Source organism: Eretmochelys imbricata, chromosome 6, assembly GCF_965152235.1.
Source record: "Eretmochelys imbricata isolate rEreImb1 chromosome 6, rEreImb1.hap1, whole genome shotgun sequence".
Taxonomy (NCBI): domain Eukaryota; kingdom Metazoa; phylum Chordata; order Testudines; family Cheloniidae; genus Eretmochelys; species Eretmochelys imbricata.
In genome coordinates, this window is record NC_135577.1 from 105,129,332 (window position 1) to 105,146,485 (window position 17,154).

The 17,154-nt window shown below is 40.5% G+C and overlaps 1 protein-coding gene across 1 annotated transcript; it reads right to left on the minus strand.

Annotated features, from left to right (window-relative positions):
- Positions 1 to 529: 529 nt before the first annotated feature.
- Positions 530 to 2,105, minus strand: GSC (goosecoid homeobox). The gene is made up of 3 exons (XM_077820428.1): positions 1,784 to 2,105; positions 1,105 to 1,364; positions 530 to 682 (listed from the first exon to the last, which is right to left on the minus strand). The coding sequence occupies exons 1-3, from the start codon at positions 2,103 to 2,105 to the stop codon at positions 530 to 532; spliced, it is 735 nt and encodes a 244-aa protein (XP_077676554.1).
- Between the last annotated feature and the right edge of the window lie 15,049 nt (positions 2,106 to 17,154).

Below are 17,154 nucleotides of genomic sequence, written 5' to 3' on the forward strand. Positions count from 1 at the left end.
TAAAGGGAACCCACCCAATCCTACTCGAAGTTACGGTGCATTTAGAAATGTGCAGCCGTTCACAGCTGGGGTCGTCCGTTGCCCGTATTTAAAAAAATAAAAAGTTTTGCTTTCTTTTTTAATCGTGTCTTGCTCCTGCTGAGAAATTTAACATCGCTTCACACACTGAAATTAGGGATTAATCAATTACAAAAGTGGCACCATTTACAACACCGTAATCTTCCTCTCTTTCCACACTAGCCAGCCCCGGATAAATAAATAACTGCAGACACCCCTTTTTCTAGACGAAGGGGAAATATGTCGCCACCGTCGGATTTAAAATAATTATAAACAGCACAGAGATAAATAAAGGGGCCCGGCGTATACCTGTGCCACACCTCCGCCACTTTGATTTTATTTGCGAGCAATCACTTCGGGGTAACGTACACTATATACAGATCTCTTTTCCCTCCAACAAGGCAGAGCGTGTGCAAGTCGCATCCTTTTGTGCAAGTCCCACAGTCCACGACAAGGGTCCATTTGCAAGGTATCAACTATCGGAGTCCAAGTCACTTTTCCCTTCTTCTTGCCTCTTTTCTGGGGACGTTTTGGAAGCTTTATTCCATTTCTGTGCGTTTTCTGACTCCTCCGAAGAGGATCTCTTTTGCCTTCTCCATTTTGCCCGGCGGTTCTTGAACCAAACCTGTCATTGCAATAAATCAAATCATTATAGTAACAACAACAACAACATTTTGTTCAGACAGGCACCCTTTTCAGACCGTACGCGTGATACCAGTTCGGCGTAGAATACACATCTTTGACTCGATTTGCTTTGGTTTGGTTTAGATGGAAAAGCAGAGTAATTACAATCGTTTAGGTATATTTCAAGTCTAAGGTTTACCGCGTTTAAAGAGGGGTGATCGCTTACCGAAATTTGGTAATTATCTGAGTGATCGGCTTATTTAGCCGATTGCAGACGGGTATGTTGAAGAGCTAAACTTTTCGCCCCTCTTGAAAACCTGTTGCATGCTCCTCCATCAGTTTGCCTTGGACAACGTGCGGCGATGTCTGCAGCTAGACTAGGAATTGAGACTCAGTTAACTTTTAAATATAAAGGGAAAATACCTCCACTTTTTCCTCTCTTAAATGCACCCTCCTGGCCAGCTGTTCCCTGGTGCCCACATCTGGGTATTTAGTTTCCTGGAAGAGGTTTTCCAAAGCTTCCAGCTGCTCGTCAGTGAAGATAGTTCGGTGTCGTCTTTTCCTCCTGCAGTGCAGCTGGTTCAGTAACTGCAGCTCAGTCCGGGACAAGGTGCCCACGTTCATATATGGCAACATCTGGTGGGGCACAGGCGACATCAGGACTGACCCAGTACCCTCGTAGCCTAGAGAGAAGACGACCACACTATTTGCATTGGACGGAGAGATCAAGACCAGGTCACTCCGTTAAAAACCTGTACCCCCTTCCCTCGGACACCGACCCACCGACACAACCCGAGATCCTCCTCTCAGTCCGAAACAAAGAACCCCCGTGCCAAAGAATCTGAAATTAGAATGGGGCTGAGTGAGACGTGTCCTATAGACATAAGACAGGGCAAGGAATTGCCAGGGTGACAGTACTTCGCTGGGATTCCTAGTCACTTCGGAGAGGCAGGGATCCAAACGCTGTTTACAGCTGGCTCATCAAGCACACAAATCGCCAGGTACCTTCCTCGCGAACAATCTCAAACCGCCCCCCACCCCGTAAAGCGCCCCGGGCTCTCCCAGCTGGGTGAGAACGAACGAGACACCTGGGCTCGCTTACCTGTTGCAGGGACGCACGAACACTGCTGCGCGCCCAGAGGCTGCACGGCCCCACAGCACGAAGGACCCACGGGGGACGCCTGCACATGCAGCTGCCCGTAGTAGTAGTTGTTGTAGGCAATCCTAGATCCACTGACCGCGGGCAGATTGGAAGCGGGGGCCACCGCCCGGGAGTAAAATCCGCTGTAATCGGTGCCGTAGAGGGATTCCCCATGCAAGTTGGAGAACACCACGGGCGCGGCGCTCTGGTGCAGCAGGACCGACTCCTTGCAGCGGGGTCTGGCGGCCAGGATGTTGTCGATGCTGAACATACCAGCAGGCATTACCCGAACGCTGCAGGGGCGGGCAGGGAGGGACGAAACCGAAACTTTTCCGAGACTTTCAAGGGGATCGGAGCGAAATAAATTGATCTTTTCCAGCAGGCAACGTGTGTCTGAGAGAGAGTGTGCGCGCGCGCGCTCGCTCGCAGGAGCCTGCCCTGTAACTTTCCTCCCTCCACTCTCGCCTGTTTACTGATCTCAACCCAGAGGGCTGCATGGAGTATAATCCATCTGAACTTCTTCCCTTTTTTATACCCAGGCGACGTCATCCTGGCTTTAGTTCCTGGTAATAGGCAGATGACAAACAAAACCAGATTTGACTTTATTTTGGGGATGGGGGAGGGAAGAGGTGGAGCTGGGAAAGGGGTACACAAAGGAGTGAAAGGAGCCTGATCTGTGTATTGAGAATTAATGAAATTAACTTAATCCTTTCCATTAGTGGGACTTTTTTTTTTCTTTTTGTGAAAAGGCCCGAGATTTAGGCTTGATCTCTCCGCTGCACCGGCTAATTGCCCAGGTTAATCTGATTAATGCCATTGTGGAGAAGTGGTTAGCAGCTCCTAGACCCGTCTATTATGCACCTACTCTCCTCGTGTTGGTTCACATTATTAGGTGTGATTTCCTCTGTCTGCGACTCAGAGTCATTATTTATGCTTGGAATTGGTTAGGTAACACTTAAAAAAATCTTTAAAACGAATTAAACTGCGACACAGTTGCGCCATATTTTGTGCATGGGTGTTTCTGGGATAGGGTTTGGGTCTTGGCTCCTTTGACTCAGGGGTAGAAGGGATGCGTAGTGTGCCTTGTTTTCTAAAAGCACAACGCCTTACCCAGAATAAATTAACTTTAAAAAACATTACCACGATTATTTCTTTGGACAATTATTCTAAGCATTTTTTTTTTAATTCAAGCAAGGCAGCTATTAGTGGCTTTAATATTGCAGAAATAATAATCTGGCATCTAAAACACATTGAGTGGTAGGGATTCAGATTCGCTTTCCACTCATTAAGATGCGCTTTTCCTTTTCAAGAAAGAATCATTTATGTTCTATCCTAGAAAACACAGGCTATAGAGCAGCGATTGTACAGTACTTAATTGTGCCTGCCCATTACATGTAAAGGGCGCGGTTTAATTCCCTTAAACTGTTTAATAAAGACGTTTGTCTCTCGTGGTAGCTGGCTCTTGTGATTTGCAGAGTAGCTGGTCTGTCACGACTGTCACTGGGAATCCACAGGAGGTAAACTGATTTGCCCCATCAATCCTCTATCAAAAGGAGGTAGGAAACTGTACGCATGAAATGAAAACAAGCCATTAGGATCTGTTTACGAGGAACAAATTATTTTTACTCAACAAAGATTTTACTCATTAATGTTGGGGAAGCGTTCTTGTGGCCCGGCCCTTCAGTATTCAACAATTTCAAATTGGATATGAAAGTGATCTAGACCAGGAGGCAGTTAATATCAGCAAAGGGCTTGCATGTTTGGGTTTTTGTGTTTTTTTTTTAAGATCTAGTACTCACTTTTTATTAATAAATCACAATATGATTAGGTAGAATGTTTCTTTCATTCAGCTTCTGTTTACTTTGCAGAACAATTAATTTTCTTCTGGTATTTAAAGAAAAAAAAACCCACGCACAATTGCCACCAAAATATTTAACCGGAGTCCTGGATGTGAATTCTTACACACGGCGTTTAGATGTGAAGTTCATGCAGATTTCCAAATGTAATGTAAAGTCAAACTGTTGCACAGAGGTAAAACCCGTAATTCCCTCGGACTAGATTGGCGCTTCCAGTCATGTTACAAATAGACAGCATGCTGCAGAATTTCGCGAGCTCAATGCTTTGTTCACGTATTCGCCCTTGGTGCCTCTACTGAACTGCTTAGCACCCCTTAAATCGCAATCTGAAACTCCAGGTTACATGCAGTGCGCTCTGTTGAAATGCAGAGTATCATTCCGTCTCTGTCATAGATCTTCTAGGAGTCGAAGGACAGAGAAATGGAGCAATAGTGGGATTGCTCTGAAACTGACAAAACAGAAGACCGAGGGGTCTCGTCTTGAATACAACGAGAGAGAGCGCGACCTACCCTATCCACCCGTTTACATTAACAAAATACCACATTGCAGTGTCCAGTATCTTGGGTTTCCTTAAATAGGAGCGTCCTGCATGTTTTTTATGACCTCTCGGCTGATGTTTTGTGTAATAAAGGGGGGTCACCACTTGGTCCCAGGTGGGTTTTTATACCAAACAAGCAAGTGACTGAGGCTGATGAACTTCACCTTGGTGTTCTGCGTATTATAAAGGCAAAATTTGTACATTAGAAGGGCTCGGGTACATTCCTAAGACAGAATCAGAAGAGTTTTGCAAGCCCTTTTCTGATCTGGCCAGCCAAAATACAAGCAGAGCCACAGAACTATGTTGCCCGAGCTACCTAGCTAGCCTTAGCCGCTGTCAGATTAATTAAGATAATTAGCTATAAAGTATTCAATTCCCCCGCCCCCCCCGAAGTTTAAACTAATTCCTGCTCATGCTGTTAGGGTGGTATGAAAAAGCCTGCAGTCGTTCATTTTTAGGGCAGAATTAAGTTATGGTGGATACATTTTGATCTGCTTGAATCAATTATTCATAGGTTTATTTCCTCAAGGTAAGATTTTGCATCGTAGGACAAGTGTGTTACGTTAAAGGCACAAAGTAGGCGTAATAAGATTGTAGAACCATATTTTTCTCGTTATGATCGCCATGCTTTTAAAGTACGGTTAAGATTTGTAATACTCTGCGGAATCACAATCAAATAGCACTCATTCTGTTCCTTTCCATAGCCATAGTACAACATTTTAACAGAGAGCTTCTTTAGAGTTTCCAGTGGTTTTTGTGTTTTTAAATTTCTGGTTAATTTTTTTTCCAAATAACGTTAAATCTTTGTATAGAAGTTGTAGATGCATTTTAGTGAACTTTAAGCAGAATCTTGAATTATTTATGTAACACACACACACTTACTAAAACCTGATTTAAGAGTTTCTCATTTCGCATCCACTTTGCACTAACCTACAAACGTAACAATGCGTTAAACAAACAATCTGTTGTCCCATATTGTCAGGGTGAAATTGGAATAACAAATGAAACGCAAGCAAATTGTGTGGCATAGTGTTGCTAAGCGATTGTTTGTTACTGTATCATAGTCACAGCATGGGTTGAAAGATACATCTAAAGAGGAGTACAGTAACGGGCAGACAAAGCTGTTAGATATGAAATAATGTAAACACGACATTGATTTTCAATATTATTACCCACACACGATTTCATACAAAGCAATCACCATGCATAAGTCTACGAAAATGTGCTTGTTGAGAAGCCAGTCATTTTTATAATAGTTCTCACTTTAAAGATATTAAATAACAGATCAGTGGATTCAAAATACATCGATTTTTGCGAGCTCAGTATATCAAGCCGCTTTTTTGATTACAGCAATACCAGCAATGTATTAGAAGCTCTGACTCTAATAAATTGCTTCTGTGATTTAAATAGCAATACCGAAAGTTTTTCTACCAGGAGCAGTAAATCGAGATTCCCCACCACCATCTACACACACACCTTCTCTCCCCACTGAGTTAATTCAAAATGGTCTGCGAAACTTTTCTCATTTACATTTTATAAGGATGCCAAGCTCTGTGCACAATAGGATTATTTCTCAATCGTAAACATGTAATTGTGGACCAGAGAAGGATTTTATACGATATATTCTTTTAGAAATATGCTCATCCTTAAATTCTAGGATTGTAAGGGCCGCATAGGAGTCACCTGTCACCTAATTAAAAAAAGAATAATATGTATTATGACCAAATCCCTGTGCCTGTTTGATTCTAGCATTGGAGCATGGAATAAAAATATTCTGTTTAAGAAATAACCCATTTTACTGTATTTCAGCGTTAGTAGCATGCAATAGGTATTTTATTCTTTAGGCTACTGCAAACACAATCCTTAATTACGCGTCATTAGGACGTTGTTGTGAAGAGCAATACATCTGCTCTCCAACTTTTGGGGAACAGTTCTTAGGAGGGTTAGGAAAAGGAAAGACCCTAATAAGCTTCTGGGGACAAGTTGTGGTCGCAGACACATTGGTGTAAATCCGGAGTGACTCCACTGATTTCAGTAGTCACTCCGGATTTACACTGGTATAGCTGAGCAGAGGTTTGACGCAGGAGATGTGTATCAGAGAGACTGGAATACACAACCTCGTGAGGATGCAGTGTAAAATGATGCCAGCTCAATTAGAGAAAAAAATATCCCTCTGAGTTGATTTTATTCATTCAACCTGGTTTGTTTTAAACTCTGAACATAGTAAAAGAAGATAGCCAGCGTTCCAAACATTTAATAAAATGTAAAACTTCTTAGCTAACGTTGGTGTGATAACATACACACACACAAATATATACCATTATTGCAACGATTTGAACGAGTTGGGGGGAGGGAGGGCGAGGTGAATGGATGGATCTCCTGCAGGGTGGAGAGGTGGAGGAGCAGATGGGAGAGAAAGCAACACTCATGATTTATAATGAGCTAACACTTTTAAAATAAACTAAAGCACCTTGTCGTTCAGTTTACAAAATAACTGAGTTTGCAAATGTTACCATGACCCTTAGTCAAACATCAGCTTTCCCAAAGTTTGTTTCAAAACGATTGCATCATTACTTAACACACACACACACACAAACACACACACATAAGGCACAATTAGGGATAATTTGTTCCCAGAATAAACTTATCTTGGACTGATTAGGAAAGTCAGTCATTTGAAAACTGGGCAAAACTGCTAAGGCTGTTCCTAAAACTTCCCTCTAACGATATCAGCTTCTAAAGTTTTCATTCATAGAAACCTTATTAATGAAGATATTTTATTTAAATGTCAAGGGGATTTGAAATTTAGAGTAAATTATGAAGCTTGCATGTCTTGCCAAGTCATGGGTCAAATGCGTTTGTGAAAAACTGCTAAAAGAGCATATGGTTTTGAATTTTTCTACAATGACTAGTGTTTAAATAAATTGCTTGTACTGCTTAACTTCATGTATAATTTTGACAGAAATTGGCCTATAGCCTTTTGATATGTAAACATTTCAGGCTTTTATGCGGTATAAAAAGACACTTGCTTTTTGGGATCAGCTAAAGCAGTCACCCTGTAATTCAGAAAACTGGCACCTAACATTACATTCTTGCTACATTTCAACTTTCAAGTGGCAGCATAAAGAAAAAAGAGAGGATGTTTCAAAAGCAATGTCCATTTGGAATTAAAAACTGTAAATGAGGTGAGAATGTGCCACTTACTATCCGATTGAAATGGATAAACCATAGCATTAAAGTGCATTCCATGTCTTTTTTTTTTTTTTTTTAAACAGACAAATCAGTGAAGGGACACTTAAGTATAGCACAGGACTGACTTGCATGTCAAATTTCTGTCTTACAACAAAATCAATCAGTGTAAAGCACAAATAGGTGTTTGAAAAATCTCGGTATCACTTCAGAATATATTTCCATAAAATGTTGCAATGATACAGGCCATCCTGATGCAAATTAAAATGGGCTTTTATGTATGGAATGTTGCATACAACTCCGCATATAAATGTGATATGCGGGCCTTTAAATTATTTTTATTCCAAAAACAACTTAACTGAAACTGTACTAGGCTGCATTTTCACTGTGCACTAGGCCATACCCTAAACTTCTTCTGCAGTTTTTACTCAGGCAAATCTCCCACTGAGTTCAGCAAGAGTTTTTAAAACCCTGAGTAAATGCTTCAGGATCTGGTGACTCAGGTTTAAGTCTCCTTAAACTAAAATGATTGTGTGTGTGTATAAATCCACCAAGCTACTGAATAAATCCATTTATTACCAATATATCTGTCTCACATAAATAAACCTCCTAATGTTGATTGGATGGATAAGTCTAACCCAGTGCTAGACAGAACAGGACCTGGATAGTTGCCGGTGCCAGACAGCTCAATATGTTTATTTCCTGTGTGCTTTAGCTGGGGCTAAGCTGAAGTTGGAAAAGGGTTTAAATGAACTATGTAATTTCAATCTGTTACTGTAGTAAAATTCATATTTATTGTATATGTCAGGTTGTCATATACAGACCTCTCAAGATACACTGCCCCTTTTGTTAGCTTGTGGAGGTCATTTTTTTGCAGAATTACAACAAGTCAACGTAGACCTATACCTTGTATACAATTCAGATGCTATAGCAATTTAAAAGCTCTTAATATGGATACAGTTTAAGTGATGAAATCTAATTAAGGAAATAGAATCCCTCAAAGGTGTCTATAAATGGGAACAGAGGCAAGAGAAGGTGTTTTATGCAGGTTTCATATGCATTCCAACACAATGCATTGTAGTTAGTAAATGGAGAAGAATAACTTTTGTGTTTTGTATATTAAGAAAACATTTTTTCCTCCTAGTTTCATATTACATGTAAACCCTGCAGATAATTTCAAATGGGAATCTTTCCTAATTATATATCTATTTCAAGGAGACTGGTGGGAAAACAGTTAGAGTCCAATCCTGTACTCAGGAAGTCAATGGGAGCAGGCCCTTAATTTGTAATTTCTCTTTCACCAAATATTAATATTGTAGTTTAAGAGAACACTTTTTACAGCGGTATTTATTAAGAGAGATTGTGGACAAATGATTGAGGGTATGTCTACACTGAACACTAAGCCCAGGCTCTGAATCAGGTTTGAGCCCAAGCCTCCCTTCCGTCCACATACAAATCAGTCTGACTTGAGTCAGCAAGCACTCAGGACCTGAGTCCTATGACACTGCTGTGGAGGTGAGTCAGAGCCTGAGTCCCACTGTGACTCGGGTCCAAGTTCTGTCATTGTGCAGTGGGATGCAGGTTAAGCAGCACACGAGTCAGAAGATCTGTGCAGTGCAGTATGGATATGGTAGCATGGCTGAGACACCCGGATCAAGCAGTTGTAAACCCAGGTTTACAATGCAGTGTGGACATTCAAACATGGGCTTGGAAACAGCAAATCCACAAGCCCACATTCGAAAGACCCAAGCTTAGTGTGCAGTGTAGACATACTCTCAGAAGTATAGTGAGATGATCTGGATTCTGTTCCCTTTTCTACCATTGACTCTGTGTGATGTTGCGCAGGTCACTAGGCATATATCTACTCTGCAATTGAATGCCCGCAGTTAGCCTATGGCAGCTAAGTCAGGCTGATGGGGCTTAGCTTTCAGGACTGTAAAACTGCAGTGTGGACATTCAAGCGTAGGATGGAGCCCGAGTCCAAATGTCTACCCTGCAATTTTACAGGCACGCAGCCCAAGTTCTGCAAGCCCAAGTCAGCTGACACAGGCCAGCTGTGTGTATTTAATTGCAGCGGAGACATACCCTAAGCCTTCCATCTACATTATGAAAATCTACCATGCTAAGGGAATTGGTTATAACACAGTAGTGCCTGGTAAGATTGAAACATAAGTCTGTCTTTTAGCCAGGCCTGACCCATGCTTTAAGAATGTTCCCAGATTGCACTACAGCCCAAGACCTGAACCGGATTGTAACCGGATTCCACAACATAGTTGATTGTCATAGTTTGATAAAGCTTTAATCCTCCCTGTACTTTGATTTTACCCTCCATAAAAGGGGGGTAATACAAATCCCTTATGCCACGTATGTGTTGTGAGTCTGAAACCTTGTCTATGCTTAAAAGGATTTGCCAGTATAGCTATATCAGAAGAGCTCGTGAAGATGCAGCTTATACTGGCAAGAGAGTTCTTTTGCTGGTATAGCTTATACTAGCTCCCCCAGTAAAACAAACTATACCAGCAAAAGGACTTTTTTGTCAAAATAATAATATATACACTACAGCTTTTGTTGGTGTAGCTATGTTGATTGGAGAATGTGATTTGACACAGATATGCTGGTAAAACTTTCTGGTGTAGACCAGCCCTAAGCTATACCAGTATAAGGCACCTTTCTACTAGTACAGGGGTGGTCTAACTTACTGACCCTCCGAGCCACATACGATAATCTTCAGAAGTTCAAGAGCCGCAAGACACACACAACTTGCCCCACAGGGTGGTGCCTGCCAGGGCACAGGGCTTCTGCCCCGATGCCCCTGCAGGGCTAAAGCCCCGAGACCCCCCTCCTCACAGGGCAGACGCTCCTAGCCCCAGCACTCCACTGCAGGGCAGAAGCCCCGAGCTCTCCCCAGTCTGATAGGTAGAGAAAGGGGGAGGGGGGCAGTGTGGGGCTCCATGAACCGCACTTCAACTGTAAAAGAGCCACAAGCGGCTCACAAGCCACAGTTTGGCCACACCTGTACTAGTATAACTGCCTCAACACTAAGGCATACACCAGCATAACTACATTGGTTAAAATAAAAATCACACCCCTAACTGACATAGTTATTCCAGTATAACTTTTTTACTGTAGACCAACCCTAAGTTCATTAGTATTGGTAATGTGCTTTGAGATTCTCAGACAATAGGCACTTGAAAAGGACTTAATCATCAGAGGTGCTGAGCACTCACAACAGCCGGTCAGGTTTGTGAGTGCTCAGAAACTATCAAGATCATCCCAGAAATAATTTATTTCTTATATATGCTATCAGCACTTTTACTGCTTGGTTCCCCACTGTAGCCATTTACTTGTGATTCAGACAGCCTTAAGAAATCATTCATAGTTAGTTACAAGAGCAACCATTTTACTATTTAAAAAGCTTTTTAAAAAGTGAAGCATAACAGACAATACACTTTATAGTAAATGCTTTAATGCACACATTTTAAAATATCAAAACTTGTATGCATAAAACTTAAATTTTCAGTCATTTTAGGGTCTGATCCTGCAGTCCTTATTCAAGTCAAATTCCCATTGAAGTCAATAAGGGCTTGATCCAAAACCTATGGAAGCCTGTCCATTGCTTCCCAGGAGCTTTGAATCAGAACTCAACTGCAAAACTGAGTCTTTCACCTAAAAAATTCATTTACCTTTGCAGAACACCATAATACTGAAACACAATAGGTTACTGCAGGGGTAGTCAATAGGTGGATCACAGGCCAAATCTGGACTGCCAGCTGCTTTTGAACAGACCCCTAAGTCTTTTAATTTACTACTTATAATTTTTTATTATTATTATTATTATTTTCTCTGGAATCTTGACCAAGAAATTTGGACTTTGACACACACACACAAAAGGACTACCTTGGATTACTGTGTCTAGTTTTCTTGGAATAAAGTCAAGTGTGACCAGTTCATACCATGAAATAATAGTCTTCATATTTAAATGTATGGAAAATTGTTGTGTTAAAGTATATATGTTTGCAAAGGTCAAAAGTAAAAACCCCCAGTGAATATGATTATAATGGAGAAGTATATAATAAAGAATAGTGGATTTAACAAAGGCAGGACGCATCTGCAACAGGGAATTACAACATAACTAGTTTGGATAGAGGACATTTTGGATCAATAAAGCAAATAACATCACCATAAACAATTTCAATGACTGAAGACTCAGTTGGATGTATAAAACAGAAATATCGAGTGAAATAACTGAGGTGGTGGAGTTGTTTCACTTACCCAGTAAAGCTTTTGTCTTTAATCCAGGTCTCCAGTTTAATTCACAGCACTGTGTCTGTCACCTTTATCCCCGTTTTAGTTCCAATTTATGTATTATAGGGGAAAGTAGTCAGGATTTTGCATTCAATTCCCCAAACATTGGACAGCTGAGCTTTAAAAAAAAAAACAAACAAAAAACCTATGTCTACATGATATTATAGGGGCATTTTTAATTTTACTATTCCAAATAATTTTTTTTCTTCTGTAACGCTTGCAAGCTTAATAGTTTTGATGACTTTCATAAAAGCTAACATAAAACTTGCACATTAAATTGTGATAACTTTAATCTAATGTAATTAATGGCCATCCGCCCTCCCCCGCAAAAACCCTCCAGGATTCTAGAATTATTTGAATCCTACAATATCTCAAACATATTTGAGATTTAATAGCTAATATATTTTAAGGTAATGCTAAAAGAGGACTTCTTATAATTTGGACCACCTCTTAACAGAAAGATGGTCTTGTGGACACATCTCCTTTGCTACTTCACAATCATCATCATTTGAGATTATGCAATGTTCCTGTGGTAACTATGGCAACTGCTCACATGGACCAGTAATATTAGGAGAGTATTTATGTATGAATAGCTGTCTTCCTTGCAAGTGTTTTGTCCTCTTGATTCTCTAGGTTCACGGAGTTACTCCAGACTCACACCAGTGTAAACAAAAACAGTTTGGTCTGATATTTGCTCCAGTGGGTCAGTGTGGCAGTCTGGATGTGATCCCAAGCCAGGGACTGAACTGAGTTCATATATCCACCATGGTCAAAGCTAATTTCTGTTTCAAAGATGTTACCAAATTACCACATCTAGGCTTGGCAGTTCATAGCCCCAGCATGTCTGAACTTGCTGAAGGAGTAAAAAAATTGCTTTGAACCCTGACACCTCTTCTATTATAAATTAAGCACTGCTAGGTCTGTGCACCTGTGTCTTTAAAGATCCCAGAATAGAAAGCACAATAGGTTATACTGTAAGTAGAAAAGATAAGTCTCAGGAAGAGAATGCTCGAAGAGGGAAATGGGAGGGTTCTTTGGTAATGAATCTAAGGGGTAGTCTACACACAGCAATGGCACCAATTTAAATAAATCACTTCAGAAAACAATTTAGCTGAATTGATGCCATTGCTGTGTGTAGACCAGGCCTAAGAAACACAGCCATTGAAGATTTAACCATGTTAATTTTGAAGATGCAGTGGGTTTTCTGCTAATTAATTGAACCTGAAGCATTTTAAGACATAGTAGTTTGTGAAATGATGGCTAACAGGCCACTTCTTGAATGTCTGAGGTACCAGCAATGTAAGGAATCACAGTCTGAGAGCAACTGCCATATTAAAGATGCTATTTGTAAAGAGAGACACACACACACACTGGAAAGAAAACCACTTAACTATACCTCTCTTTGCTTCAAACTCTCTACCTTTCACTGTAATCAAGAGCTATGAACACAACCACAGAGACTCCAGGATTCTTCTAACTTAAAACAGTATTTACAATTGTTCCTATAGCAGGATTTTTTTGTTTGTTTGTTTTTTGTTTAGGAGCCTAGTTTTTATAGTATGAAGGAAAACAAACCATTATATCTAAAGAAGAGCTCTGTGAAGCTCAAAAGCGTGTTTCTTCCACCAACAGAAGTTGGTCCAAAGAAAGATATTACATATCCCACCTTGTCTCTCTCATTGTATCTAAGAACATAAGAATGGCCATACTGGGTCAGACTAAAGGTCCATCCAGCTCAGTATCCTGTCTACCAACAGTGGCCAATGCCTGGGGCCTTAGAGGGAATGGACAGACAGGTAATCATCAAGTGATCCATCTGCTCTCGTTCATTCCCAGCTTCTGGCAAACAGAGGCTAGGGACATCATCCCTGCCCATCCTGGCTAATAGCCATTGATGGACCTATCCTCCATGAATTTATCTAGTTCTTCTTTTAACCCTGCCACAGTTTTGGCCTTCACAACATCCTCTGGCAAAGAGTTCCACAGGTTAACTGTGTTGTGTGAAAAAATACTTCATTTTGTTTGTTTTAAACCTGCTGCCTATTAATTTCATTTGGTGACCCCTAGTTCTTCTGTTATGAGAAGGAGTAAATAACACTTCCTTATTTACTTTCTCCACACCAGTCGTGATTTTATAGACCTCAATCATATCCCCTGTTAGTAGTCTTTTTTCCAGGCTGAAAAGTTCCAGTCTTATTACTCTCTTCTCATACGGAAGCCGTTCCATACCCCTAATAATTTTTGTTGCCCTTTTCTGAACCTTTTCCAATTCCAATATATCTTTTTTGAGATGGGATGACCACATCTGCACTCAACTCAGTATTCAAGATGTGGGTGTACCACAGATTTATATAAAGGCAATATGATATTTTCTGTCTTATTATCTATCCATTCCTTAATGATTCCCAACATTCTGTTAGCTTTTTTGACAGCCGCTGCACATTGAGTGGACATCTTCAGAGAACTATCCACAATGACTCCAAAATTTCTTTCTTGAGTGGTAACAACTAATTTAGACCCCATCATTTTATATGTATATTTGGGATTATGTTTTCCAATGTGCATTACTTTGCATTTGTCAACATTGAATTTCATCTGCCATTTTGTTGCCCATTCACCCAGTTTGAGAGATCCTTTTGTAGGTCTTCGCAGTTTGCCTGGGATTTAACTATCATGAGTAGTTTTCAGAGTAACAGCCGTGTTAGTCTGTATTCGCAAAAAGAAAAGGAGTCCTTGTGGCACCTTCATCTGATGAAGTGAGCTGTAGCTCACGAAAGCTCATGCTCAAATAAATTGGTTAGTCTCTAAGGTGCCACAAGGACTCCTTTTCTTTTTATGAGTAGTTTTGTATCATCTGCAAATTTTGCAACCCCACTGTTTACTCCTTTAACATATTCATAAATGATCTGGAAAAATAGGACTGGTCCCGGTACAGACCTCTGGGGGACAGCACTATTTACCTCTCTTCATTCTGAAAACTGACCATTTATTCCTACCCTTTGTTTCCTATCTTTGAACCAGTTACCAATCCATGAGAGGACCTTCCCTGTTATCACATGAGTACTTACTTTGCTTAAAAGCCTTTGGTGAGGGACCTTGATCTAAAGGTAGATTTGGTTGTTTTGTCATTCAGTTAGGTGATTCATACTTTAGTTCTAGCTAACATAAAAAGTTTATGTGCTACAAGAAACAAGTATGGACAAAACACTGATTGCATTTCTTTATTTCACTTCCAAAGCTTGTACATAGCAAGATGAAGAGGAGGCAGCAAGAGCTTGTTCAGATGAAGAAAACATACATTAACAAACACACATGTCATGGAGCACTGGACTATTATATATGTATTAACACACATATGTATGCACATACACACAGAAGAGTTCAAGGAATTTAGGGCAAGAACAATGAAGTGCTATAGCATTCAGCCTCACAGCAACAACAACAAACAAGAGATGGCAGTCACAAATTTGTATACCCTTACTGGCTAGTCTTTACTTTGCCCGTATTTTTGTGCTTAAAATTCACTTTATGTATTATATGTCACACCAGACTGCCATGTAAAGAGATATTTTAAAAAAATGTGCTTTGTAATACTTAAGGACTGTAGCTAACCACTTAATTTCAGCTTTCCTTCATCTAAGGTAATAAAGTTATCTCCCACCCACATACTATGCACTGTTTGCAATACTAGGATTATTATCCAGGATCCTCAGATATAAATGGAACCTCCCCCTACACACACCCCACTATTGTTCTAGCAATGGTAGAAGTACGAGTGTAGGCAGGGTCTGAGAATTTTTACCACCTTGTCATCTTGACCTGCTCTGAGCAGGGTTAGACAATATGGTAGGATGACAGGTGGGCTGCACTATTGCTCCCACCATTGGTATGGTGCTGGAGAAGCTGCACCAGCACTAAACCAATGATAGGAGAAAATCCTCTATGTAGACTCAGCTCCACCGGTTTCAGTGGGAATTGGATCAGGCTTTACTTCAGACCAGGTTGCAAATACCTTGAGAAATCCTTTGGGTTAAGTTGCTAATTGCAGGGGCAGGTGGAAACCACAGGACCTCTTGGGGAATTAAAACTCTCAATGAGGCCCTGTTTACTCTGGGATAATTACCTTGTTGTTGACACCGAGTATAAACCACAGCCCCTCCTAATTCCTCCTCCACTGGAGTTGTAAATAGCTTGGCAGCTGTAGAAAGAGCCAAATACTTTAACACCCATTACAGAAATCCTGCTAGACACCATTGGTCTGGACCCTTGGTGTCGTTTTTGCTGAGCTCTTATTCTCTTTCACCCCATATTCACTACAATAAAGTCTGTGTTGGCCAAACCCATTTTAATAACTGGTTCAACCTAACATATTTTGGGGCTTGTCAACGCACTAAGTCACATTAAAATCACTAGTTAAGTTAAACCAAAGAGATTTAACTAAACTGGGGCAAAGAGTTGTCTCAACACTTATTTCTGTTTAAATTAGGTTTATTTTGGTTTAGTTTAGATCAATCAGGAAGAGATTTAAGCTAAACTGAAATAATCAATTTAAACCAAAGTAAGAGGGATTTGCACTAGTTTAATTAAACCAGTGCAAATTTGCATGTAGACAATGACTAAGATATTTTGTCCAGTCACTGAAGTCCAGGGAAAAGTGTATTAAACCCATTTTAGATAACTGTATTTAGAGACTATTTTCTGATAAATTATCAGATCATGTTTCTAATTGCTTAAGTCTGATTGAGAGGGAGTGACTGGGTGACCGGCAACTATGGATAGGCCAGAATGGAAATCTCATATTTGAACTCCTTTGAATTTGCAGGTCAGATTTGAATCCTCAGATTTATTTGTCAATCTACTCTTATATTGCACTCATCACCATGGTACTCGAATGCCAGAGCTGAGGTTCCCCTTACGGTTTTGACGCCAGATCAGGTGCAAAATTGGAATAGGTTTATTTTATGCTTCAGGATTGGATACAGCCAGAATTGTGCAGAGACAGCTGTTCCATTCAAGACGACAGGGAATCCCACTAGATTAACTAGTTCCATGAGAGGTCTGTCAGTTGGGACTGGAATCTCTTGAGAACAGCTCATAAGATATTGGTGTGATGTAATCTGAGCCTAAATCTAATCCACATCCAAACACCAGCTCCTTAGCCCATCTCTACATGTTTCTTCTACTAAGTGAACCCAGTCTTGAAAACAGTTTTAACATAATTTTACCTGATCCACACTGACCAGACAGATAGCTTAAACTTGTGTCAGCTGGTCCCACTTTTTGAAACTGGTTCACAGTCTAACAATTTTTTTGTTTGCAGGCTAGAGGGAGTCTATCAGTTCCACTAGCAGCCTAGGTTCAACTCTGCATCTCTCAGTTAATCTTTTCCAACACACACACACACACACACACACAAGCAATCCTTGCAATTTCTTAACACATTA